General features: G+C 45.5%; 2 protein-coding genes across 4 annotated transcripts in view; both read right to left on the bottom strand.

Moving 5' to 3' along the window:
- Positions 1–24,894, bottom strand: part of LOC310840067 (uncharacterized protein) — a 437,006-nt gene that overhangs the window by 140,613 nt on the left and 271,499 nt on the right. The gene's annotated exons all lie outside the window — the stretch shown is intronic.
- Positions 1,332–24,894, bottom strand: part of PIN1 (peptidylprolyl cis/trans isomerase, NIMA-interacting 1) — a 39,738-nt gene continuing 16,175 nt past the window's right edge. For both annotated transcript variants that reach the window (XM_083729283.1, XM_083729284.1), the window contains exons 3-4: positions 11,109–11,216; positions 1,332–2,852 (exon numbers count right to left, since the gene is read on the bottom strand). In XM_083729283.1, the coding sequence (XP_083585409.1) occupies positions 2,743–2,852; positions 11,109–11,216 (218 nt within the window). In that variant the 3' untranslated portion in view covers positions 1,332–2,742. The remainder of the gene's footprint in view (positions 2,853–11,108; positions 11,217–24,894) is intronic.

Raw genomic sequence — 24,894 nt, 5'->3', positions numbered from 1 at the left:
ACACTGGTGTAATGGGTCTATGTTAGGGCTGTACACTGTTCCCCCAATCCAATTTGAGGCCTGATCCAGTGCTTCAGAGCAGCCCTGCTCCAACCCAGGCCCTGATCTGATCTGGAGGCCTTGCAATGTTTAATTAGTTTTAAAATCAAATTAAACATGTGGCCCTGGGGGTGGGGGAAGATTACACAGGCTTCCTGCACATTTCCTGTCACCCTTTCAAGCCACCACAACACCCCTCTCAACCCAACCCCAGGTGACCCAGGGCTGCCTCAACCAAGAGACACATCCCAGGTCAACCCTAAACTAACCAGTTTGGTTTGGGACCCAGCCAGATCCAATGCGCTGCTTGTGCTGTTTATGGCATCCCACTGCCTAAATTGTGTGGGTTTTTCTGTGGCGTTGGGGGTAATATATTCTGTCTGGAGCACATAATTGTCCTATTTAATTATTCCTAATTTATGCAAGGTCAAAAAGACCAAGGTTTGTTTCAAAAATTGGCGCTCTCAAGGTTAAATGTACACCCAACCTCCAATATGGAACATTTAGAAAGTGTCAAAGCAAGATTAAAACTTAGATCCCAATTTGCCAAATTGGAATTGGTATGTATCTCTCTCACACACAAACCAAATTAGTCACGCAGCTGAAGGCAGGGCCTCCTGTTTAAAATGGACTTGGAGAAAAATCCCACTAAATGTGAACAAGTCCAAGAGATTTTTGTTCTGTGAACCGCCCTGAGACCTCCAGGTATAGGGTGGTATATAAATTCAAATTGTAATAATAATAATAATAGTCCAAGGCATTTGGCCACCTTGGAAAACATGAGCTTTCCCTTGCCACTCATCCTGTCTCCCGCTCAGCAGCCCTCTCCAGCTCTACCAACATGCAGCCTTGGGTGAACTGGCTCCTTGACACCTGGAACAAACACCTGATCTTTTCCATGGACTCTTCCAACTCAGAAAGGTTTTGTTCCAATAAACACTTCAAATCTGGTTTTTAGTGCAAGCCTGCCCATCCAGCGTGTGACCAAACCAAACACCACACAGCAGATATATGCAGTTGCCCACCAGCCTTCTCCGCCCCCCAGGTTGCTCAGCACTGCAAATCCAACATACACCATGGACACAAGATTGGCAAGTAATAAAGGAGTCACCATGAATGGCTAGGCAAACGGCATTTGGGATTGGTGGTTCACAAGCTGCAGGGGCCTGCACTAAAAACTTTATTTATTTATACCTGAAGAATTCCAGCTTATGATCAAACCTTGCAAGAGAAACAACAAAATGAATACATACAAGGAGATGTCAAGAAAGAAAGTGACAAGGTCAAACCTATGATGTTTAACAGGTGAGGGTTTTTTTTTAATTCTTCTTGCATAAGAGAACTCAAACACACTCTCTCTATACAGCTATATACACACACAAAGCTTGCTTGCATCAGACCAAAAGCGAGGAAATTGGTAGGAATCTTACGGATCTTAGTAAACAGAAAGCAACGTAGCATAACTGAAAGGGTGACTTTACAGTATTCTTAAACCACAAATGGATCATGACCTGCCTCTTTGAAAAAAAGGAAAAGGGGGGGGGGGAGAACCTAGAAGTCTATGTCTAACGATCTTCTTTTGGGATGGCATTTCAACAACAAGAACTGCACACAGGAATGGTTAACGTACAATTAATTGTAATATAATTTTACACAGGTATAAATTTGGGGAGGGGGAAGAGCTGAATGGGAAGGGTATCAATGGCTAAAGTCTTTGCTTGTCCTTAAAAGGCATCTTCAAGTTTTAAGTCAACATGAAAACATACTGGAAGCCAACACGACAGGTTAAAAGCTGGGCCTCCGGATCCAGAGCCCTGGGCATGCTCAGACATCCGCTCCAAATTCCCCCACAAGCAGTTCTCTTCCATGCACTTCCATGGAGGGGGCAATGCCACCTGCACATCCCTTTGCACACATGGAAAATTCCCCCCTATGGAAGTGAATGGAGAAGCCTGGTGGGCTCCATGCATGGATTATCATAGCTCAGTTAGGGCACGGTATATATTATTTGAATTCACAATTCAAAGGGAATCTGCCAGGCCATACTGCAGAATAATGGCTTTCATTACGGATCCAAGAGCAATTTAGCAATGATTGGTCAACTGGAAAACTCAATGCCCTGAATTCCAAGCGAGAGAAGAGGATAGGGGTGGGGTGGGGTGGGGGAGGAGGCATTACGTTTTAACCTAAACAAGGGCGGACACTAGTGGAATATATTTTCTTTCTATCTAAAACACCAAGAGCTAAGTTTTGCCACCATCAGTGGAGCCCTGTAATAAATAACTCTATTACAAGTTGGATGTGGAGAGAAAGCGTTGAAGTATGACCCTGCAGCACAGGCGCGTCTCCTGAACTGGAGAAATTGTCAATATCAGACTCAAGTGGCTGTGGGTTTATTTATTTATTTCCTTTAAAACATCCTCCTCACTGTGCCTATGAAAGATGCTGCTGTCTCTTAGTTTCAAATGCATTTTCTGCCTCAGCTAACCATGCATCTCTACAGGTGGGGAAGGACATTGCATTGAGGTGCCAAAGGAGGCACTGAGATATGAAAACAAGGGGTGTGTTTTTCCATATATAAAATAAAATAAAAAATGAAAAGCTAGATATGGAGTTTGTTTGGGGATAGAGAGCGCACAGAGGGGTTGGAATGAAGGTTCTCTTGTTCCTTTTCCCCGCCACCCTTTCCTTTCCAAGGCACTTTCACTCTGTGCGCAGGATGATATGGATCCCTGAATCTGTGAATACTGGTCCGCTCATCTCGCCAGGCCTCAGCGCAAACGAGGCATCTTCAAAAGGTTTCTGCATTTGACCTGTCAGATGGAAAAGAGATTTCAATTAAACACTGGAAGAGGACAAAAGACATCAGATCAAGTGTTACCTTGAAACAAGCCGCAAGAAAACATATAAGGGATAGCAAATTTGGTCATTGTTGACCAGAACAAGGTAAGAAAATAAAGCAGACAAGCAATTACATGAGCTCAAGTATTTGGGTGGCCAATGTGTGCAAGTGACAACAGGTCCCTAGTTTAGGATTTGGATGTGAGCTTTGCTCTGATCTTATGAACGAGCCTGAAAGTTTGGGGACAATCTAAAAGATCTTCATCAGGGCTAACATAAAATAATTAATTCTTCATTATTGGATACATATGCATGTTCTCTCTCTTGGCAAGTCTCCACCTTGCCATGTCTCTGATATTAGGCACACAAACACACACTCCACTCTGCAAAAACGGTCCAACGTTTGAATTGTACCAAATTGACATGGTGGGTGATCCATAAATGAACACACACACTGAACAGGCCAGCCTTAAATGAGCTCACCAGCAAAAAAGGGGGTTAAGTATAGTGCTATGTGCATCCTCAGCCAAGACTCAAATATCTGAGAGATATGAGCAAACACCTTCTAAATCAAGCACTCCAAGTCATTTAAAACTAGAGTCTCGAGTTGCTCCTGTCCTCCTTTATGTGCACCTCCTTTGCTACCCAATCTCTCCTTGTTACTCACAGTCAGGATGGTCCACAAAGAGAGCAAAATGAGGGGGAGATAATGGGTCAGGATGGAGTGCACCAAATGGGATGGCAGGTGGGGGATTCTATGTTTGAATGCTCTCCTTGCATAAAAACTTGCCAATGAACAAGGCTTCCTACAAGTAGAAAGCTAGTACATCAGGTAAGAAGCTTCTAATCTCATCTTCTTCCTGTTGTGCCAATTAGCTGCAGAGGTGTGTTTTTTTGTTTTTGTTTTAATAGGAGAGGATCTTAAAAATTGATTTACCCCCTCCCCTTCCACAGCTTATCCTACCACCTCATTCAGCAACATTTATATATAAAAATCAACCATTTGATTTATTACCAGCCCTTCACCATAACGTCCCAGGAGGGTCGCAAGCATATAAAACATTACTAAGAGTTGGAAACAAACTGCAATCACAAGAACAGGGTGGGTCTCAAAAATACTTATCTCAAGCATCAAAGGAAAGGGTAAAGAGGTGAGTCGTCAACATATGACAAAACCTGGACAAGGTGCCAGATGTACCTCTTGTAGGCCATGCCTCCCCCCTCCTCCCTCTCACACACCCCTGTGTTGTGCAACAAGCGCTCTAGACAAAGGACTCTTAACCCTGTACAGCTCCTTGCACAGGGTTGACTCAAACCACTAGGTTGCAACAGCAGCCTGGAAGAGGGTGCCCCTCTGCTGTACAGATGGAGCATTTGAGTCAGAATGTCACTCTGCTCAAGTGCCCTTGGAAACTGGATGCCCTGGACATAGTCATGACAGCTGTTCAATGGATTTCAGGGAGAAATGATCTTACTTGAGATTCTCCTGCTTGCCCAGACCCCCATTGGTCCCCATTTGACAGCAGAAAAAAGGAAGGAGGGCCAAGAGTGGTCCCAGGATAGTCGCAGGACTAACCATTCCCTCAAATGGCTCTTGCTCTGTGCTTCCACCCTCCTTGACAACTGCTCCTCCCTGTCCAATTTCTTTTGTAGGCCTCTCTGTGAACAGCCCCAGATCAGGCACCAGGCCTGCTTTTTGGACCCAACTTCTGCAAATGCTGCCCTGCAGCAACCCAGATGCCAGGGAGTTCATTTTACAGCAGCAGCTCAAGAAATGCTTGGGTAAGAAAGCCAGCTCCCAAGCTGATGCAGAAGACCAGAAGAGCAAGCGTCTTCTGCATCCAATTTAAGGCGGTCCAGAAGTCTGCGGCTCCCAGCTCAGAACAATGAGGCTTTTAACTACAGAAAAGGGCACCGCTCACAGCAGACTTGCATGCCCAGAGTCAAGAGGAAGGAGAGGGCAGGGAGGAGGATGTTCTGTTGCCTGATCCCAGCACCAACAGCCTTCACAAACACTTGCTGTTTTGAGTGAAGATTCTACCAGGGAAGATTCTGGAGCAGATCATTAAGCAAACAGTCTGTGAGCACCTAGAATGGAATGCTGTGATCACCAATAGTCAGCATGGATTTCTGAAAAATAAGTCATGTCAGACGAACCTGATCTTGTTTTTTGACAGAATTACAAGCCTGGTAGATGAAGGGGATGCAGTGGATGTAGCCTACCTTGATTTCAGCAAGGCATTTGACAAGGTGCCCCATGATATTCTTGTAAAGAAGCTGGTAAAATGCGGTCTTGACTATGCTACTACTCAGTGGATTTGTAACTGGCTGACTGACCGAAGCCAAAGGGTGCTCATCAATGGTTCCTCTTCATCCTGGAGAAGAGTGACTAGTGGGGTGCCACAGGGTTCTGTCTTGGGCCCGGTCTTATTCAACATCTTTATCAACGACTTGGATGATGGACTCAAGGGCATCCTGATCAAATTTGCAGATGACACCAAACTGGGAGGGGTGGCTAACACCCCAGAGGACAGGATCAGACTTCAAAACGACCTTGACAGATTAGAGAACTGGGCCAAAACAAACAAGATGAATTTTAACACGGAGAAATGTAAAGTATTGCACTTGGGCAAAAAAAATGAGAGGCACAAATACAAGATGGGTGACACCTGGCTTGAGAGCAGTACATGTGAAAAGGATCTAGGAGTCTTGGTTGACCACAAACTTGACATGAGCCAACAGTGTGATGCGGCAGCTAAAAAAGCCAATGCAATTCTGGGCTGCATCAATAGGAGTATAGCATCTAGATCAAGGGAAGTAATAGTGCCACTGTCTTCTGCTCTGGTCAGACCTCACCTGGAGTACTGTGTCCAGTTCTGGGCACCACAGTTCAAGAAGGACACTGACAAACTGGAACGTGTCCAGAGGAAGGCAACCAAAATGGTCAAAGGCCTGGAAACGATGCCTTATGAGGAACGGCTAAGGGAGCTGGGCATGTTTAGCCTGGAGAAGAGGAGGTTAAGGGGTGATATGATAGCCATGTTCAAATATATAAAAGGATGTCACATAGAGGAGGGAGAAAGGTTGTTTTCTGCTGCTCCAGAGAAGCGGACACGGAGCAATGGATCCAAACTACAAGAAAGAAGATTCCACCTAAGCATTAGGAAGAACTTCCTGACAGTAAGAGCTGTTTGACAGTGGAATTTGCTGCCAAGGAGTGTGGTGGAGTCTCCTTCTTTGGAGGTCTTTAAGCAGAGGCTTGACAACCATATGTCAGGAGTGCTCTGATGGTGTTTCCTGCTTGGCAGGGCGTTGGACTCGATGGCCCTTGTGGTCTCCTCCAACTCTATGATTCTATGATTCTATGAGATGCCCAACATGACAGGGATCAGGTGAGAAAAGGCCAAGTAAATCTCATGTAAGTTTACGACCCTTGTAAGTCCACTGCGGAAGGAATGAGATGGGCACAGAAAGCTTAATGACCATCTGACAGATGAATCTTTGAAGGGCTTTTTTCTTGTTTGCCTCTCTTTTTTTCTTTTTGAGATGGAAGACATTTGGGTGATATACTAATCTCTTTGCAGGCTCTGCACAGGGCCATGCATTGCGGACGCATCACGCCTCTGAGGCGGCTGGGTGCAATTTATATACTTTACTTTAGGCTTTAAATCCACAGCCTTTTCTTCCGGCTGCAGCTCTGAACTTCCTCTTCCAGGATTAGTCATTACAGCTTCCGCCCATTGTCTTCCACAAGTGCAGTTAGAAGATGTTTTACCAGCAAAAGGCTTATGGAAAAGCTATGGTGCCAGGCTGGGGTCTCAGACTGCTGGTGGCACCGAGAAATGAAGTAGCATAGCCAGAGGATGCAAAAGAATTGTCAGGAAGAAGTGGTGCTCCTCTAACAGGTGGGGAGGGTGGAGCCCAAGTGCAAGACATGGGGGATCATGGTTGGCTGGCAAGGAGGTGGTCCTTAGAATGCTTCCAGGGTGCTGCTGCATATCTATGGACAAACAAGTCTGGTGTGTGTGTGTGTGTGTGTGTGTGTGTGTGTGTGAGAGAGAGAGAGAGAGAGAGAGAGAGAGAGAGAGAGAGAGAGATTCCATTTGCCTCTAAGAATGTACATTCCTCTGCCCCATTCCAACCCTTCCCCAACTTGATCTTTTTAAAAGCCAATTTCTCTCTCAAGCCAAGAAATCTTCATTTCAGAATGAGGAAAAACAGGTTTAGCCTCCCAGCCTGGGCTTTAATAAAGCCAAAAGAGGAAACGTCAATTACCTGGAATATTTTTTGAAGAAGATAAATTGGAATGCTTGAGCCGTTCTATCTCTAAACGTAACCAGAATTCATAGCTCTCATAAATTATGGTTTGCAGCCCCCCAAAATGCATAAGGAGAAGGGGACTGGCAGTGTTGCCTGGGAAGAGCAGACCAGCTGCTTGTGCCATTAGTGCCACCCAGTGGACAAAAGGGACTCCAGCAGCTTCGCTGCATATCTAAAAGCATCTCCCTCTGTAAGTCACCCAGGATTATGCCTGAGCTGAGTTCCTAAAGGAGACCAAACAACCCGTCACCAGCAGCCCAAGATTAATGGTTGTTTCATTACTTCCCAATCCATAATGTGCCAATATTAGTAACCATCCTTTTTTTCTTTTTCTTTTTAAAAAAACAGGAAATATTTGACTGAGGAATAAATTCTTGCCATTTGTCGTCAAAACAGCGCACTTCATGGAAATGAAGATAAAGAGCACATAAAACAGTGTCTCCATGCAAATCAAGACTTCGGATTCCTGACAAGAAGTTTTGGCTAGATAAAGTTAGCAGTGCCTTGGCTAGCAGCTAAACAAACACAAACTAATGCTAGACAGGCAAGGCAGAAAAGATGTTGTTGAAGGTTTTAGACAAAAATCACAAAAAATGCTTTTTTTAGCAACGTGGGCTGCCATACATCCAGATTTTCAAAGGCATTTTTCAACCCTATTAGGGATTATGGCATTGGGAGATGCCCACAAGAGCTTTGGCTATATAAATGTATCCTGGGTGAAGCCAGGGGCTCCCCCCACCCACCAGTAAATTGGCACTATTCAAAGATGGACTCCTTTCCATGACCACCGAAGTCTTGGAGCTGGGCATTTTTCTTTCAACTTTGTCAAAAGCCAGAGAACGCTTCTCCCACTTCATCAAAGTTACAGTTCCCAAAATGGGGCTGAGAGAGTCTGAAACAGCCTCTTGGCCTTGAAGTGCTTCCACAAATGACACTGGTAACACACAGGGCCAGAGGGGCCTCATAACTTGTCACCCGTCTCCCATCAGGCTCCCGACAGAAACCCACCCTCCCGCTCTGAGGGTGTGCTGTGCGAAGTGACTATCCAGGTCACTTGGTCACTTGCTGTGGAGACACTTTTACACCCTGCTGTGCTCCTGAAAAGCCATCACTGGGAGAATGCCAAGGTCTGCTGACTCACCCTTCTGAAATCAGTGGGGGTCCTGGACCCCTTGGAGAATCAGCTGAAATCTGGGGACTCACTCCCCAAAATAATGCACAGCCACACAAAACAAATTTCATACAATTTATTTTATTGTGTTGGTGGTTCAGTTGCCCCTTGAGTACAAGCGACCCTGTGGACAGGCTCGTCTTGCTCACTGAGACTCTCAGAGCCTTATCTTTCAAGTTTAAAAAGTAGCAGGACAGTTTCAAGATACGAACTCAAAAGCTCCATAGATAGATAGATGAGGTCCACTGTCTACATCACTTTCAATAGTCCCCGGTGTTGCTCTTTAATCCTAAATCCCTCTCACTTATCCAGTGTAATCCAACTCTTGGTCTACCTGGCTCTGTACATCCCATTCCTGCTCCCTGTGGTCCTTTCTCATGGAAGATGCTGCAGGTTGCCGGGGTGGGGGAGGGACGTCCCCCTAGAAACAACGTACCCTCTTCCTGAGCTACAGCCCCTTTTAGTGTGAAGCCTAAGGGGAGGTGCATGTGCGGACTGGAGGCACATTGATGGTTAAGAGACCTGTGAGGCTCTTTGGAGGGCTCCAGGGGGTGGGGGTGGGGTCTTCCTGCTCCAGTGAATTAAAGTGCCTTTTGTCAGCACCATGGGATACAATCCATGGCATACTCAGGTCTGAAAATAGGCAGTATTAAACATGAAAGACAGGAGAGGTGTGCAAGGCATTGAAGAAGCTGCCCAGTCACCTCTGGGCACTACTTCGTTTCCCCCAAGCTTCTTTTGGCAAACTTGAAGAACTTGGGGAAATAGCAGAAGCAGCCCACCGAGGATATCTCATTTCTTCAGTTTCAGGATGAAACCACACAAATGCAGGACCCAGCAGCCTTAGGCCACATGCCTAGGGGCGAAGTTAGATAGCCCATAGTATCCCTTCCAGCTCTATGATGCTGGGTCAAAGGCAGATGATCAATGAAATGTATAAGACAGCAGGGAGGCGCGATACAGAGGAGGAACAACCTCCACGTGGCAAAATCGTTAAAGAGCAGGTATCCTTTAATACAAAACACACAGCGGAAGCCTGCTGAAGGAAAGAAGCCATGCCTGGGCTGGTGTGATTCTGTAGACAGAAAGCTTAATCATATGGAACAAAGTAGAGAAAGGCCTTAAGTTGTAACAGATGGGAAAGACCAGTCAATTCCCTGAGATCCTTTGGGGAGCAAGAGGGCAGACGATGCAGTGCTCAGCCTACAATGCCCTGGAACACCACAATAATAGCAAAAGAACTTCTGTGAGCGGCTTGTTTGAGGCCAGAGACCCCAGTTCACTTAACGAGGATCCTTCTCTTCTGAAACTGCTCCAAATTCCTTTCAAGAGCACAGCAACACAGCATGACCACAACACAGTCCAGATAAGAGACTTGGAGCAGCATGCGCACACAGCACCACAGTGCCCTCTCTGCGCATTTCTCTTTGTTATAGTCACAGCAAGTCAAGCACAGGCAAGAGGAGGATGTAAACAGCCTAACCGTGTCCAAGGTTGGCTTCCAGCAGGCAGGCAGAGCTAACTACTCTGAGGACACTCAAGCCAAAGAGAGTGGCAGCATTTCCCCCAAGGTAAGGGGGAACCCTTAGCAAGTCAGACTGGAGAGCCTAAGAAGGCAAAGCCAGCCATGGCGCAGGACAACCACAGCAGTGGAAAAACAGACAGGGAGTGGGAAGCTATGGGCCAAGGTGTGGCTTTTAAAATGTGCCTCCAGCAATACAACTTCAGAACAATTGGAAGGGGCAGTATATCACTGTCCCCCAGTAATTTTAAGAACAACTTGAGAGACTTCTGCCATGTGCTTGTGGGTGGGGGCAGCACACGAGGGTCAGAATTACTCTCACTTAGGAATTACTTTCACTTGTATTCCATGGCAATGGATGTATTCGTCTGTTGTAGGAAAAATATAAAAAACCCCTGTATGTTTGTTTGAAAGTAGTCCCAACAAACTCAGAAGGATTTACTTCTAAGTAGGCCAGCATAGGATTGGGAATTCAAATCAAAATTGACAGTTGAAAGAGGGCAATCTTTATTCCAGATGTGTTAATCCAGAACACTTTTGTCTCTGCTCATCATCAGCTCTGCACAACATCGGTGTGAAGTCCCTGCCATGGGCATGTGGCCCTCAACAACAGTAGCCCTGAAGGATATAAAAGAGTTGTGGTTGGTGCTGAGGAGAGTCTCTCCCTGTCAGCGTGCCAGGACTCTCAGGACTGAGGCTGCCTCCTCCCTAGTGGCTGAGGGCCCTCACATTTCATACAAGGGGGGGGGGGAGCAGGCCTTTCTATCTACAGTGTTATTATCGAGGCCACATCAATTGTGCTGGGGAACCTGATTCCTAATGCACCATCTGTCCAGCAAGGTCTGCACTGTTATTAGCCAAGGCGGCTGAGGCTCAGCACAGAGCTATTTTCAATCAGTGTGTGCCTCTTCAAACCGGAGAGCCAATAACCCAGTGCTTGCGTACAACGTGAGTGATTTGAAGCACCATCACTGACTTCATGATTCACTGTATTCCAAGGCATCCAACTGGCTTGGTGTCTGAAGTAACTCCACTTCTTGTAAGGTGTGTGCAGAAAGAAACCTCTCATCAGAGAGGGGCAGGCTTGCAGTCCTCCTTTTAACAGCTCCCTCTGCTTGGGGAGTGGTATTTATCATTTGTTGACTGATTAAGTTTCATAGTAGTATCTCAGGGCAGTTCACACAATGCACCATGTGAAACTCTTGCTCTACTCACCCCTTCCAAAAGCACCCAGGTCTCCTCCTGCCTTGGCTGAGCTGCAGTCACTGAACTGTGATGCTAAGGATTCAAAGTCTTCCCCAGATTTAATCTTCTGGATGTAGCCTGTGGACAAGAGAGCAATTTGAGACTAAGGCAAGGCAACAGAAAGTCATGAAAGCTCCCACCTGCTGTCCAAAAGGGGTAGAGCCCAGAGAAGTGGTTTACCATCTCAGTGTGTATTACAACACTGTTAGCATCTAGATCAAGGGAAGTAATAGTGCCACTGTATTCTGCTCTGGTCAGACCTCACCTGGAGCACTGTGTCCGGTTCTGGGCACCACAGTTCAAGAAGGACACTGACAAACTGGAACGTGTCCAGAGGAGGGCAACGAAAATGGTCAAAGGCCTGGAAACGATGCCTTATGAGGAACGGCTAAGGGAGCTGGGCATGTTTAGCCTGGAGAAGAGGAGGTTAAGGGGTGATATGATAGCCATGTTCAAATATATAAAAGGATGTCACATAGAGGAGGGAGAAAGTTTGTTTTCTGCTGCTCCAGAGAAGCGGACACGGAGCAATGGATCCAAACTACAATGTTTGACAGTGGGATTTGCTGCCAAGGAGTGTGGTGGAGTCTCCTTCTTTGGAGGTCTTTAAGCAGAGGCTTGACAACCATGTGTCAGGAGTGCTCTGATGGTGTTTCCTGCTTGGCAGGGGGTTGGACTTGATGGCCCTTGTGGTCTCTTCCAACTCTATGATTCTAGTGTACAAGGCTCCTGTGTCCAGTTAATAACGGTACAATTTAACTACCGGTATATCATCATCATCATTCAATTTATATCCAAAAGGACCCCAGGGCAGCAATTGATCAAGTTCTGCCTAAGTTGCTGAGTTCTGACAATTTGTTGTGTTTTTAAAGTTTGCACATAGTTTACACTTAAGCACAAATTGTCTTGTCCTGATGACATCCCTAGTTTGTGTTGATTTTCTTTTGTCTTTCCACCCAATGGTGTTCAACCTTTGTTAGCAGATATGACGAAGATACAAAAGCGAGACTGAAAGAGCTTCATTCCGCCCTTGGAGATGCTCCCTCCTTTTGAACAGCAGAGACACATACCTATTTCACTGTATGTTTCAGAAGCAATCCACTGTGCAAATGGCAAAACTTCTCAAGAAACTCTACTTTTCTTGGGAGCACAAAAGCAATGGTGAAGGGGGGTTTGGATACTGCATTGGCTTCTGCATTTTTCTAAGTATACCTTGATGATGATGATGTTTATACCCCGTCCATCTGGCTGGGCTTCCCCAGCCACTCTGGGCTGCTTACAGCACATAAAAAATTGTAAAACATTAGACCTTAAATCAGTTTTTTTTACCACTTCAAAATTACTACACTGTCACTGTGTTAGCTGTAGAAACCTGGTTCACATTTGTATCCTGCTGCTCCTTCAAGGAGCTCAGGTCAGTGTGTAAGATTATTCTCACAGCAAGCCAGTGGAGTTGGATTATAGCCTGAGAGAGGGTGATTGGCCCATGGTCACCCAATGAGTAGGGATTTGAAGGGCTTTTGTAGGGATTTTGAGGCAGACCCCAAAATGGTGCCAGGGAAGAAGGGATGAGGGAAGATCTACATCAGGAACCAGGGGGAAGGAAGAACAGCATTCAGATCTGCTGCCCTGGTGGATCCTCTGCCTGAGGCAGTAGCCTCACCTTGCCTCATGGGTGGGCCAGCCCTGGGGATTTTAACCCAGATTTCCCAGCTTCAAGCCCAACACTCCAACCAGTGCACTACACTGCCTCTACCTAGACTTAGGACTGCAATTCTATACAGCCTTTTTGACCTGGTTGGTGTTCTGGACTACTGCTCCTAACTTCACTCACCAGAGAAGCTGTACTCCAACATCTGGAGGGCACCAAGCTAGGGAAGACCACACTGATTGGCAGTTGCTCTCCAAAGGTTGAATCTGGGACCTCTACCATGCACAGGATGTGCTCTGCCACTGCACATCTATGCAATGTGTGGCTAAGAGGAGCCAAGAGCAGAACACAGGAAACAGATTCCACAGGGGCTCTGTGCCTAGATAGAACCACCCAGCTGCGGAACTGAGAGGGACAGATCCAAGCCACCTCCACGTGAGGAGCTCCTGGGCTGAGGGTAGCGCTCACTGGGGCTGATGAAACTTCTAGTGCAGGACACTCAGTTGGCAAAGTCTGCTATACACAGTTAGCTGGCAGGAAGCCCCACTGAACTTAAGGGGACTGGCTTTCATGTAGAGATGCCCAGGATTGTGCTGTAGAAGATTCCTTTCAGAAACAGGGTAATCACTACAGCAAAACAGCTGTAGCCCTGTTCACTCTTGCCAGCCTTTCATAAACTACAAAAGTGGACAGAACTGTGTTTTATCATCTGCCCAACACTGTATGCAACCCTCAAAAGGGGATCACAGCACAGGAGGATCAGAACACCACAGGGCCTCCAATTTTTCCTCCCCGGCCATCTTAAAATTTCACCCTGATGCTTGTGACCTGCAAGGGAGTTGAGAAGATGTTACTACAGCATAAGCTGTAGAAATGGAAGAATATGCAGAAGACTGAAAATACAAAACATGCTACTGTCCCAAAAGATGAATGGAGGTTTCTGAGTTGGAGTTTACAACCATCTATTCTAGAAGTGGAGTCTGGAATCACTCCCTGTTTGCTTTCCTGCAGTGAAAAGTGTTTATGCAGATCAGCAGCACCTGCGTAGAAGCCAAATGCCTCTGTGATATTTTGGATTGACTAAGAACAGTTATTTTGAAGGCAGGAGAGGGGAGACACTTAGTAGCTATGTGCCAATTCAGGCAGCTCACGTGAGCAAGGACTGAGGAGCCACCTGCTGCTTCACTGCAGCAAATTTGAATTACATGTTGGATATTTTTCCACACAAGAGAAGCTTAAGAGAGAACCAGATTAACCCAGCCAGGGCAGAGTCAGGTCCCTGGGTTTGATTCCCCTTTGCACCAAGCTGCAGAGGGCCTGGGGCTGGCAGGTTACTCTGGTGCAGCCTGCCATGGGTTGCAGAAATTATGGATGTTTCACCCAGAGCCATCCATGCCCCAAGCTCTCCTGAGGTGACCTCCAGTTCTAACTTGTGACCTGTCCTCGGTTCCTGCATTGAAGGGGGATGGACGACGACTCTCGGGGTCCCATCTCTACTGTTCAACGATTCTAGGATTCTGGACATCCTCAGCTCCAGCGCTGTCCTCACCCGCAGCTGCCTTAAATCAGAAGGCAGAATGGGAAGGGCAGAAGAAGCAAGAGTCCCTGGGGAATGATCAGAGCAGTGTCTTCCTCCCTTGCCTCCCTGTTCTCCCATCAGCCTTTACCCAGGGTCAGCCCAAGACATTTGGACACCTGAGTTGAACCACCAAATGGCACCCTCTTCCTGCCAGGGAAAAGGGGGGGAAGGAAGATCTTATCAGAAACAAGCAAGGAAGAAGATCTACATCGGAAACGGGGGAGCAGGGATGTCAAATCAACATTACCTATTGGTCAAAGTAGAAATCTAAGGCAGCCATGGGGAGAAAAGAGGCCCACTGAGAATCATGCCAGGCAACCGCAGGGCCGTGGAGACCTCCCAGGGCAGCCCCAGCCGTTGCCTTCCAGCCCGGTGACTTCATGGGCCTGGACACAGGATGCTGATGTTATCTAGCACAGCAAATGAGGAATGCAGGGTTGCAGCCTCTCAGAAGCATCACCCCTCTATACTTGGGCAGGGAGGAAGGCAGAAGAGATGAGGTTGAGTCCCTAGCTCACAGCTGAGCCATGTGGTTTGATTTGCCTCCCACTTAACATAGCAGGAGAGTCAGAGGAGAGGAGCAAACACTTGCAAGAGCAAGCAATGCAGCAAACTCAGGGAAAGGGCAGCTGTTACCGGGGCTAATGACTTCTTGGTTTGTCTCGAGGCAGCCAAGCTGGTTGCCGTGCAGCCCCGTTCAGCAGGAACCACTCTAGAGCCCTGCTGCCATTTGGAAGAGCAGGTCCTCTTTGAGAAATGGGTCGTGTTTGCCAACCCTGCTATCTAAGGAGGAGGAGTTCAACTCTCACCTGACTGCCTTCCTGTGGACAATTCTGTTTTTTCCGGCACACAGAATTCCCACCCAATGGGATGTTTGGGACAAAGCAAACACTGCTAACAGTCCAATGCAGCCAGCAAAATATCCCTTCTGAAACATGAGCAGAAGAGGAAGCTACTACCAAGCCCAGGGTATTTGTAGATCTAGCTCAGCTATCAGCAACTCTTCAATATCTCAGGCATTTTTTCTAATTGTGCATCCAATACTATGCATCCAATAGATGCTACATTATTTCAGTGTGTCATCTAGTATTCTCTCATTATTTGTTTAATTCTATATACTAAAACAATACCACCCACAGAAGTCCTTCTATGAGATGCCGCCTATAAACAGACGTGCTGAAGACCTCATTCTTCTGTTGAGGTCCAACTTCCCTCGGCATCAGTGGCTGAAGTCTGCATGCTGGTGGTGAGAAGGACCCAGGCTTTCTTCCCCATCACTCTCTCCCTGCCCCCTGCCTCAGCTGCTAAGGCAGAACAGGTCACTCTGGCTGGAGTTCTGAAGGAGTATGCAGGAAAGCAGTCACATTTTTTCAACAGGACCCCCGGGGAACAACACATTAAGACTAATCTGCCCAGTGATACAGTTTTGGAAAGAAGTCCACCAAAGAAAAATCAGTAGCCCACAGACATTTTCTACACCAGCCTCCTGCTCACATATCTGGGGGGACGACACACCTGTGTGTGGTCACCTCCACCAGATTCTTACTCGCCGTAGGAGATCAGGTAAGAGGCTATTTACACAACAAAAATCTAACACACACTCACAAGCCCTTTGACAACTCTCAACCTCCACAGTGTTTAAGAAAAACATGGCAATATCAGAGTTAAAATTCTCTAAACAATAACATCAAAGGCGACGATGATATGCCTGTCAAACTGATGCTTCCCAGGGGATCTATTTTAACAATTCTAGGCTATAATTATGTTCATCAGGTATGGTAAGCTTGTTCAGAGAAATTCAATGAGGCTCAGCTGTTTGATTGCGGCTAAGGTGGGCGTTCATGCAATAAATTCTTTAGTGAGATATTTGTTGTTGTTCATAATTTCACCTGCTCATTTTTAGGAAGATAATAACAGACTGCTCTTGCCAAGTCAACAGTATCAATCTCCCTTTATACCGTTATCAAGCCAAAATGCACACCGCCATTTTTAAACAATTATATGCAAGCTCCTATGACCTTTACCACAAATGGTGTTTATCAAGGACAGATGCAGCTGTTGACAGAAAATAGATTCTCCCCACGCCCAGCTCTCCTGATCGTGGCATTTCATATAAAAAAAGAAACAATGATAATAAAAGGGACAAATGAATGAATTCCTAATGTTTTTTATCAACCTCACAGCAGGAGAGTTAGATGAAATAAGTTTTAATCACACCTTTCCCTCTGTCCTTAAGGTGATACAGAAGATTGCTCTAACACAAAAATTATCTGATAGCAAAAGGACTCCTGTCTCTGGGGCTATCAAACCGGTATTTTAATACATTTTAAACATCACTTGAATATAAGAATTACATCAGAATCCCATACAATACAAGATTAAAATGTCTCTCTCCATAATGTTATCAGATGATGGAAGCCTTCTGCTGCTGCACCCAGCAACAAATTTTCATTGGCTTAGCCTTCTATCTGAGAAAGATAACATGCACAGAAAAAGCTGGTTATCGGAACTTCTAATGGAAGATGTGGTTCTGGGACAGCACTTGGCCAATAAGCCTCTCGTGCTCTGCATCCAAACGGAACTTCTCAACAATACCAAGATGCCACAGTTTGCTCAAGGTAAAGGAAACAATGGCAATGTGTTCCTCCTCTACAACAGCATACCATCTTGAATGCTCTAGGAATTCAAGAAAAGCCAAGCTGAGTAGCAGCCCGACTAGAAGGAAGGTTGCCCCAGTTTTTGGGAGCTGTGGTGAATCTTCACACACACCGGGTTGCATTTCACACAATTGCACTGCTTGCACAACAGGAGGGCTCTTGTGCTCCCTCTCCTCTCCTTGCGCACACCCCAGGCTCCCCCACAAATCTGCTCCAGACTGTTGGAGAGGCAGGGAAAGTTGTGGGAAGTCCTTGCACCAACAGAACAACTATAATCTGTTGGGCATGGTTGCTTGGTGTAACTTTAAAAGTTCAATTTCCTTTCCTTTGTTTAAGAGGGGATGGGGAGAGAATTACAACTCTCACTTGGAAAGCAAAACAGATTTCTGCCTTAACCATCCTGGTTACATCAAACAGCCAACTGCTAACACTTACCCTTAAGAACCATTTTAAGGGCTGTTTGGATCATCAGGATAGTGAATCATTAGCATGGAATAATTCATCCTAAAACTCGCTTTCCAAACAGGCTTTTCATGAGCTCTGCTTCTTGCAGTTAATATGACTTATAAGGCATTCTTGGCCCCATGCCATAAAGGGTGGGTGGCAGTCTTTTTCTCAACCTACTAAGGTGTGGAAGATTTTTTAAGTTAGAATAAGATTCCAGTTTTCCTGTTTCACATGCTTCTCTGATGGTGATGTTCATGGGGACAATGAAGACAGCCATCTCCTTGGACCCAGATTTGGAAATAAATCTGGTCTCTTCAGAAACACATAATGGAAGTATGGCTTGTATACAGGGCATAAGAAAAACATTGAGAAATAATTTCTTGGTTTTATTTTCTAATGAAATGGCCCAATTCCTATTAAATGTTGATTTTGCTCACATACTATCAATTGGCAGTATTTTGTTTCACAGAAGGCTAACGAGTTTCCTAGAAGCAATTAAGGTGAGTTATTATAACCTAGAACAGGGAGTGGAGGGAATGTTGCATATTAGAGTGATGGAGGGTTCTAGAATGGGAAATATTATTTACTTAAATAAATTTTAATTGTACCTGGGAAGGCGTGGAGGACAGAGGTGCCTGGCGTTCTCTGGTCCATGGGGTCACAAAGAGTCGGACACGACTAAACGACTAAACAACAACAACCTGGGAAGGCATGTCTAGGGGCACAAGGAAAGTCAAAGGGACGTCTGGAATAGCTCAGTTGATAGAACATGAGACACTTGATCTCAGGGTCATGGGTTACAGTCCCAAGTTGGGGGAAAGATTCCTGCACTGCAGGAGGTTGCCCTAGATGACCCTCATGGTCTCTTCCAACTCTGCAATTCTTGTACTTCACCTAGAACCAACTTAATAGGCCAGCATTTATGTGACCAATGAGGAAGAGAAGGGAATAAGACAAACAATCTGAAATATTTTTCCCTGGAGGGATGGGCGTAGAAAGGGGTATCAAACCAGAGCTCACCTTTGCCACCCATGCTGTGTGCTGAACACAAACCTTGAAGAGGGTTAAAAGCACCATCCCAGCTGCTGCACTGGCCCCAGCAATCAGTTTAGTGTGCCATCAACCAACCATCCCAGCCCAGAAAGTCCTAACCCTGGGATCTGCTCACTTGTCAGAGAAAGCTCAGCCGAGAAGACTTTGCCTGGCTAAGATCCAAGTCCTTTTCCAGAACCTGATCCCTTGCCTCTGCCTCTCGGGTTATGTTACCTACCTCTTGGCTTTTGCTGCTGCCTGTGGGACTGTCTTCATTGCCTGTCCTAGACTACATTAGTTGCCAGAAAATGCTCTGAACATTAGCTGCTGCTTCTGGAATTTAGACCCAAAGCTGTCCTCAACCACACTACGTTGGTAACTCGGGATAAGAACTTAATTCGTTCCGGAGGTCCGTTCTTAACCTGAAACTGTTCTTAACCTTAAACACCACTTAAGCTAATGGGGCCTCCCACTGCCGCTGCACAATCTGTTCTCATCCTGAAGCATAGTTCTTAACCTGAGGTTCTATTTCTGGGTTAGTGGGGTCTGTAACCTGAAGCGTCTGTAACGTGAGGTACCACTGTATTTGCCTCCGATTCTCTTGGACTGAGAACTGGTAGATCCCAAAACCTGATTGCATGGGGGCCTGACTCCACTGCATGCTGTGAACCTTAAATAAAGAACAGTCCTGATTTTTGTACCCATAGAGGGTGTTATTTGAAGATAGAAGTGGGAATCTTAGAAGGATGTATCAGTAGGAGGTATTTTGTCGTATATTTACAAAACAATACCTTCACAATACCAATTTCTATCTACCCCATGTATGCTACTACAACAAATTTAGAAGGCATAGGAATTACAAAGTTATCCAGGTGGGCTCAGTAGATGAACCCGGCATGGATGACATCTCATGGATTCTAACCCCTCAAAGCCTGTAACATCTGATCTACAATGCTAACCTCAAAAGAAAATTTCCTCATCCCTATTTGCTATTTTAAAAGCCTTCTTCAGTGCTGCATTTTATAGGCAAATGGATTCAACTAGAGATGTACTTTTAATACATTAGCATTAAAATCAGATTTTAAGCACTTTATGATTAACATACATGTTCCCAGTTTTTTTTTTAATATCTAGGTTCAATTTATTTATTTTCAAGCTATATTTTGCCATCAATTTTTCTACTCCCCTTATTAGCAGCTTTGCCACCTGACGGAACATGTCTTGTAAAATTTTGGTAACATCTAGACCAGTGTTTCCCAACCTTGTGCCTCCAGATGTTTTTGGCCTACAACTCCCATCATCCCTAGCTAGCAAGACCAGTGGTCAGGGATGATGGGAGTTGTAGGCCAAAAACATCTGGAGGCACAAGGTTGGGAAACACTGATCTAGACTACATGGGACCGGCAGAAATGACCGGCAGAATCCGAGACCAGGGGAAAGAGCCGGCGGAAGAAGATTGGAAGAAGTTTAAAGATTATCTTCAGAAATATTGCAAAATTAAGGAATGCTAGAATGATGCTGGATAGAAATTAAGCAGTTTCCAGCTGTAATGTTTTAAGATATATGAAAAATTAAGATTTTGAAATAAGCAAAATTAATGGTGAGAACTAATAATTTGCTGAGTTAATAATTGGAACTGGAATATAAGAAAGGGAGGTAAGAGGAGGTCTGGAAAACAAGTTAAAAGAAAATAAGTAAATGGAAATTTTGTGTTTTTATTTTTTCTGTTTTTGTATTTTTTTGTATTTTGTACTTTTGTTTTTTTTTTTTTTAATGTATTTCTTTTGAAAAAGTTTAATAAATATTTATTTTAAAATAATTGGTAACATCCTCAGTTAATTACAGGTATGATGTTCTCCCTTTTAACAATTGTAAGACTGCTCCAAATATGCAGCGAGGACACCAAATCAGACTGCAGGAGGGGCAATTGCATATAGTATGGCTGTCCCCAAACCACACACAGAAAGCACCGGGCAGGTGTCAAGTCTGCCTTTCTCCTTAACATGCAGACTTTTCACATGCAAGTAGATCTAACCCACAGAGCACCATCCCACAAAATGAAGTGAAAAACTGCTCAGCTGAAACTGTGTCTGTGTGTCTGTGTCTGTGTGCAGTCAATGCCAAAAACAAAAGCCATTTTTTAGAAGTTAATTTCTTTTCCCATACTTATAACTACACACATGAAGGGTTTTTTCCTCCAATCTAAGAATAGCAATGCACAATGCATCCAGCTGAGGAGAGCCATGTTCTGCTCTTATTAAAAGAGTGCAAATGGCTTTGACTAAATACAGGTTCACTGCAGTTTTTCAACCTATCTTATATTTCTGATTCAGTCCTAAGGATGGAAAGTCATACAGTCCAATAAATATTCCCTCCAATTATCTGGGCAATTCCAAACCAAGTGATTTATTTATTTGGTCACTGACAACAGCTGAAATAAGTCTAGTGCCTTTTCTACCACAGGCTCTACAAATACTGACTGGTATTGGAAGAACGGATAGGATCTCATTTTGGGCATCATGTTGGATTTCTGAAGTCCAGCACAGAATCAAGAACAAGATATGTTTGCTGGACAAACAAGATATGTTTGCTGGTTCCCTCCAGTGATCTGGCAAATACATTTTGTGGATCCCTGGATAGACATATGAATTCTTTTAAGTGGCAAGAAATATGCATCCTTCTTTTCTTATTTTATTTTATTTTACTTTAAGGTTATGTTTTCTAGGATGGGAAAGTGTTTAAAAAAATATTCTACTCAGAACAAGAAGTGTATACAGTACATTGCTTTAATCCCAGAGTGAATGAATTCAAGGTCTCATAAGAGAACCTGTCCTTAAAAGCAAGGGAGAGGAGAGGAATAAAGGTACAATCTACCTGAAGTTTGTGTCTTGATTTCAATGGGGGAATTAAGCACCCATTTAAACTTTCCCCAACTGCGATCAGATTTTCTTCTGCTGGGTTATGTCCAAATCCCACCTGACACTTGTGGGCTATTGTGGGAAACTACAGCTGTTAGCATGGAAACTACACCGGTTGTACCACCTATATTGCTAATCCACAGTTCCAGTATCAAGTTCCTGTTGCGCTTCTCTAACAACCTGAAACCTGGAGGGAAATTCTGCTAGAAATACCAGAGGCCATGGCTGCCAATACTGCATAGCCTCATTCCTTGACTGAACCAGAAGCTACAATTTCAAAAAGAGAGAACTCCCCAAAGGCACTAAAAAAGATGAGATTCCATGAAGGCATAGTTCTCCCCATCCCTCTTCTAAACCCAGGCAGGCCAGTTCTCCTGCTGCACAATTTGGGTAGGAAAGCATGTGGAAGGGTTCATTTCCTAGAAACGTGCATGCAAACCACAGAATGGGTCTCCAGATCACAAATACAAAATGCTGCTGCGTGAGGAGGCCATGCCTGGAAACAAATAACTCAAACCCTCGCAGAGAAAGGTTCTGTTGTTGCCACCCCTGCGGCTCAAAAAGAGAGGAGCCACGGAGCAATCCAAGGAACCCACTCATTGCTTACAATATCAAACACTGAAGAATGTCTAAGTAGGAATCACTGTTCTGTGCCTGCCACAACAGATGGCTTCATGGAAGCCAGAAACATGGAGTTCAGATGCCAAAGGATTCCTAGACCCTAACATTTTTCTTTCTAGTTACAGGTAGGTAGCCGTGTTGGTCTGCCGTAGTCGAAACAAAATAAAAAATTCCTTCCAGTAGCACCTTAGAGACCAACTAAGTTTGTTGTTGGTATGAGCTTTCATGTGCATGCACACTTCTTCAGATACCAATAACAAATTAGTTGGTCTCTAAGGTGCAGGTGGCGCTGTGGGTTAAAGCCTCAGCGACTAGGACTTGCCGATCAAAAGGTCGGCGGTTCGAATCCCTGCGGCGGGGTGCGCTCCCGTTGCTCGGTCCCAGCGCCTGCCAACCTAGCAGTTCGAAAGCACCTCCGGGTGCAAGTAGATAAATAGGGACCGCTTACCAGCGGGAAGGTAAACGGCGTTTCCGTGTGCGGCTCTGGCTCGCCAGAGCAGCGATGTCACGCTGGCCACGTGACCCGGAAGTGTCTCCGGACAGCGCTGGCCCCTGGCCTCTTAAGTGAGATGGGCGCACAACCCCAGAGTCTGTCAAGACTGGCCCGTACGGGCAGGGGTACCTTTACCTTTACCTTAAGGTGCTACTGGAAGGAATTTTTTATTTTTTCTTTCTACTTACCCATACTGGCACCTAAGGTTCTTCCCACCCTGCTAGGAGCTGAACTTTTATTACTGTCAAGGACAAAAAAAATCAGGAGTCCGGTGTTTCCAGAAGAACATGTTAGTATTTTTAAATTAGCTTAATCCAATTCAGCTGAAGCCAAGGGTGGCCAACGAACAAGCACTGCACCAGATTTCATGTGGAAGATATAATAATAATAATAATAATAATAATAATAATAATAATAATAATAATAATTTTTTATTTATACCCCGCCCTCCCCAGCCAAGGCCGGGCTCAGAGCGGCTTACAAGCAATAATAAAAACAAGATGAATGATTACTAACTTAAAAACAAAATAAAACACAACAATTAAAATAATGGAACATTAAAATATTAAAATGTAGCCTCATCGCAGGAGGAGAAGGAAAAGAAGGGGGGGAAAGAGAGAGAGGGGGGGGAGGGAGGGAATCAAACTGGCTCCAAGCCAAAGGCCAGGCGGAACAACTCTGTCTTACAGGCCCTGCGGAAAGAAATCAGATCCTGCAGGGCCCTGGTCTCATGAGGCAGAGCGTTCCACCAGGCCGGAGCCAGAGTTGAAAAGGCCCTGGTTCTGGTCGAAGCCAATCTAACTTCCTTAGGGCCCGGGACCACTAGGGTGTTGTTATTTATGGACCTTGAGGCTCTCTGTGGGGCATACCAGGAGAGGCGGTCCCGGAGGTACGAGGGTCCTAGGCCGTGAAGGGCTTTAAAGGTCAAAAGCAGCACCTTAAATCTGACCCTGTACTCCACCTGGAGCCAGTGCAGCTTGAAAAGCACTGGGTGAATATGCTCCCATGGCAGAGACCCCGTGAGGAGCCTCGCTGCAGCATTCTGCACCCGCTGGAGTTTCTGGGACAGCTTCAAGGGCAGCCCCGCGTAGAGCGAATTACAGTAGTCAAGCCTGGAGATGACCGTCGCATGGATCACTGTGGCCAAGTCAGGGCGGGAAAGGTAAGGGACCAACTGCTTGATGCGGCGAAGGTGGAAAAATGTCACCTTGGCTGTTGCTGTAACCTGCGCCTCCATGGAAAGGGAGGCGTCAAGGATTACACCCAAACTCTTAACGGAAGGCAATGGCACTAATTGGGCCCCCGCAAGAGAAGGGAGTTGGTCCCTCATCCCCATGCCATCCCGACCTAGCCATAGGACCTCTGTCTTCGAAGGATTTAGTTTCAATCGGCTCCCACGAAACCATCCAGCCACAGCTTCCAAGCATCTGGTCAATGTGTTTGGGGCTGAGTCGGTGTGGCCATCCATCAGCAGATAGAGCTGAGTGTCATCAGCATATTGGTGACAGCCCAGCCCAAAGCTCCGGATAATCTGGGCAAGGGGGCGCATAAAGATGTTAAAAAGCATCGGGGAGAGAATTGCGCCCTGCGGCACTCCACACACCAAGGAGTGGCGCGACGACATTTCCCTCCCTAGTGCCACCCTCTGTCCCCGACCAGAGATAAAAGAGCACAACCAGTTACGGGCTATGCCCTGTATCCCCACGTCTGCGAGGCGGTGGTCCTGAAGATCATGATCGACCATGTCAAAGGCTGCTGACAAATCTAAAAGGATCAGCAGTCCTGACCCGCCTCGATCCAGTTGTCTACGGAGATCGTCTGTTAAGGCAACCAGAGCCGTCTCCGTCCCAAAACCAGGACGGAAACCGGACTGAAATGGATCTAATATGCAGGTGGTATCTTATTCTCCCACCACAGTTATGTTGCCCTCTTGCCTCCCTCCCACCAGTGAAATGAACATTCAACATACATGCAAATTTGTTAAAGAACATTGGTTTTGGCTTAAAATACAAATTTTATTTTCAATATAAAAATACACATTTTTACAAAGAAAATACAAGCAAACCTCTCAGGTGGCTTTACAAAAGAAAGTGCTAAATGGGAAAATAGATAAGGAACAAAATTGTGGCAACTGGTATTTGAGGCACCAAATCATACAAGAGCGATTTTAGGCCTTTCCCCCAAGTGTCTGTGCTACATGAGAAATGCATTTGAAACCCTCAGCTCCAAAATGATTCAAAATACTAGCAAGTCAGGGTTGCCCCGGTTCTGGTTTGATGAACTGAGCTAAAAAGAAGTCTGGCAACTTTGACAATGCTTGTCCTTTCTTGGAGCTCTACAGACTCTAGAACAAGGACA

This window comes from Podarcis gaigeae (assembly GCF_964106915.1).
Source record: "Podarcis gaigeae genome assembly, chromosome: 2".
In the NCBI taxonomy this organism is placed as follows: Eukaryota; Metazoa; Chordata; class Lepidosauria; order Squamata; family Lacertidae; genus Podarcis; species Podarcis gaigeae.
Note: the sequence above shows the minus strand (reverse complement) of the source record. Positions and strands in the feature narration are given on the sequence as shown.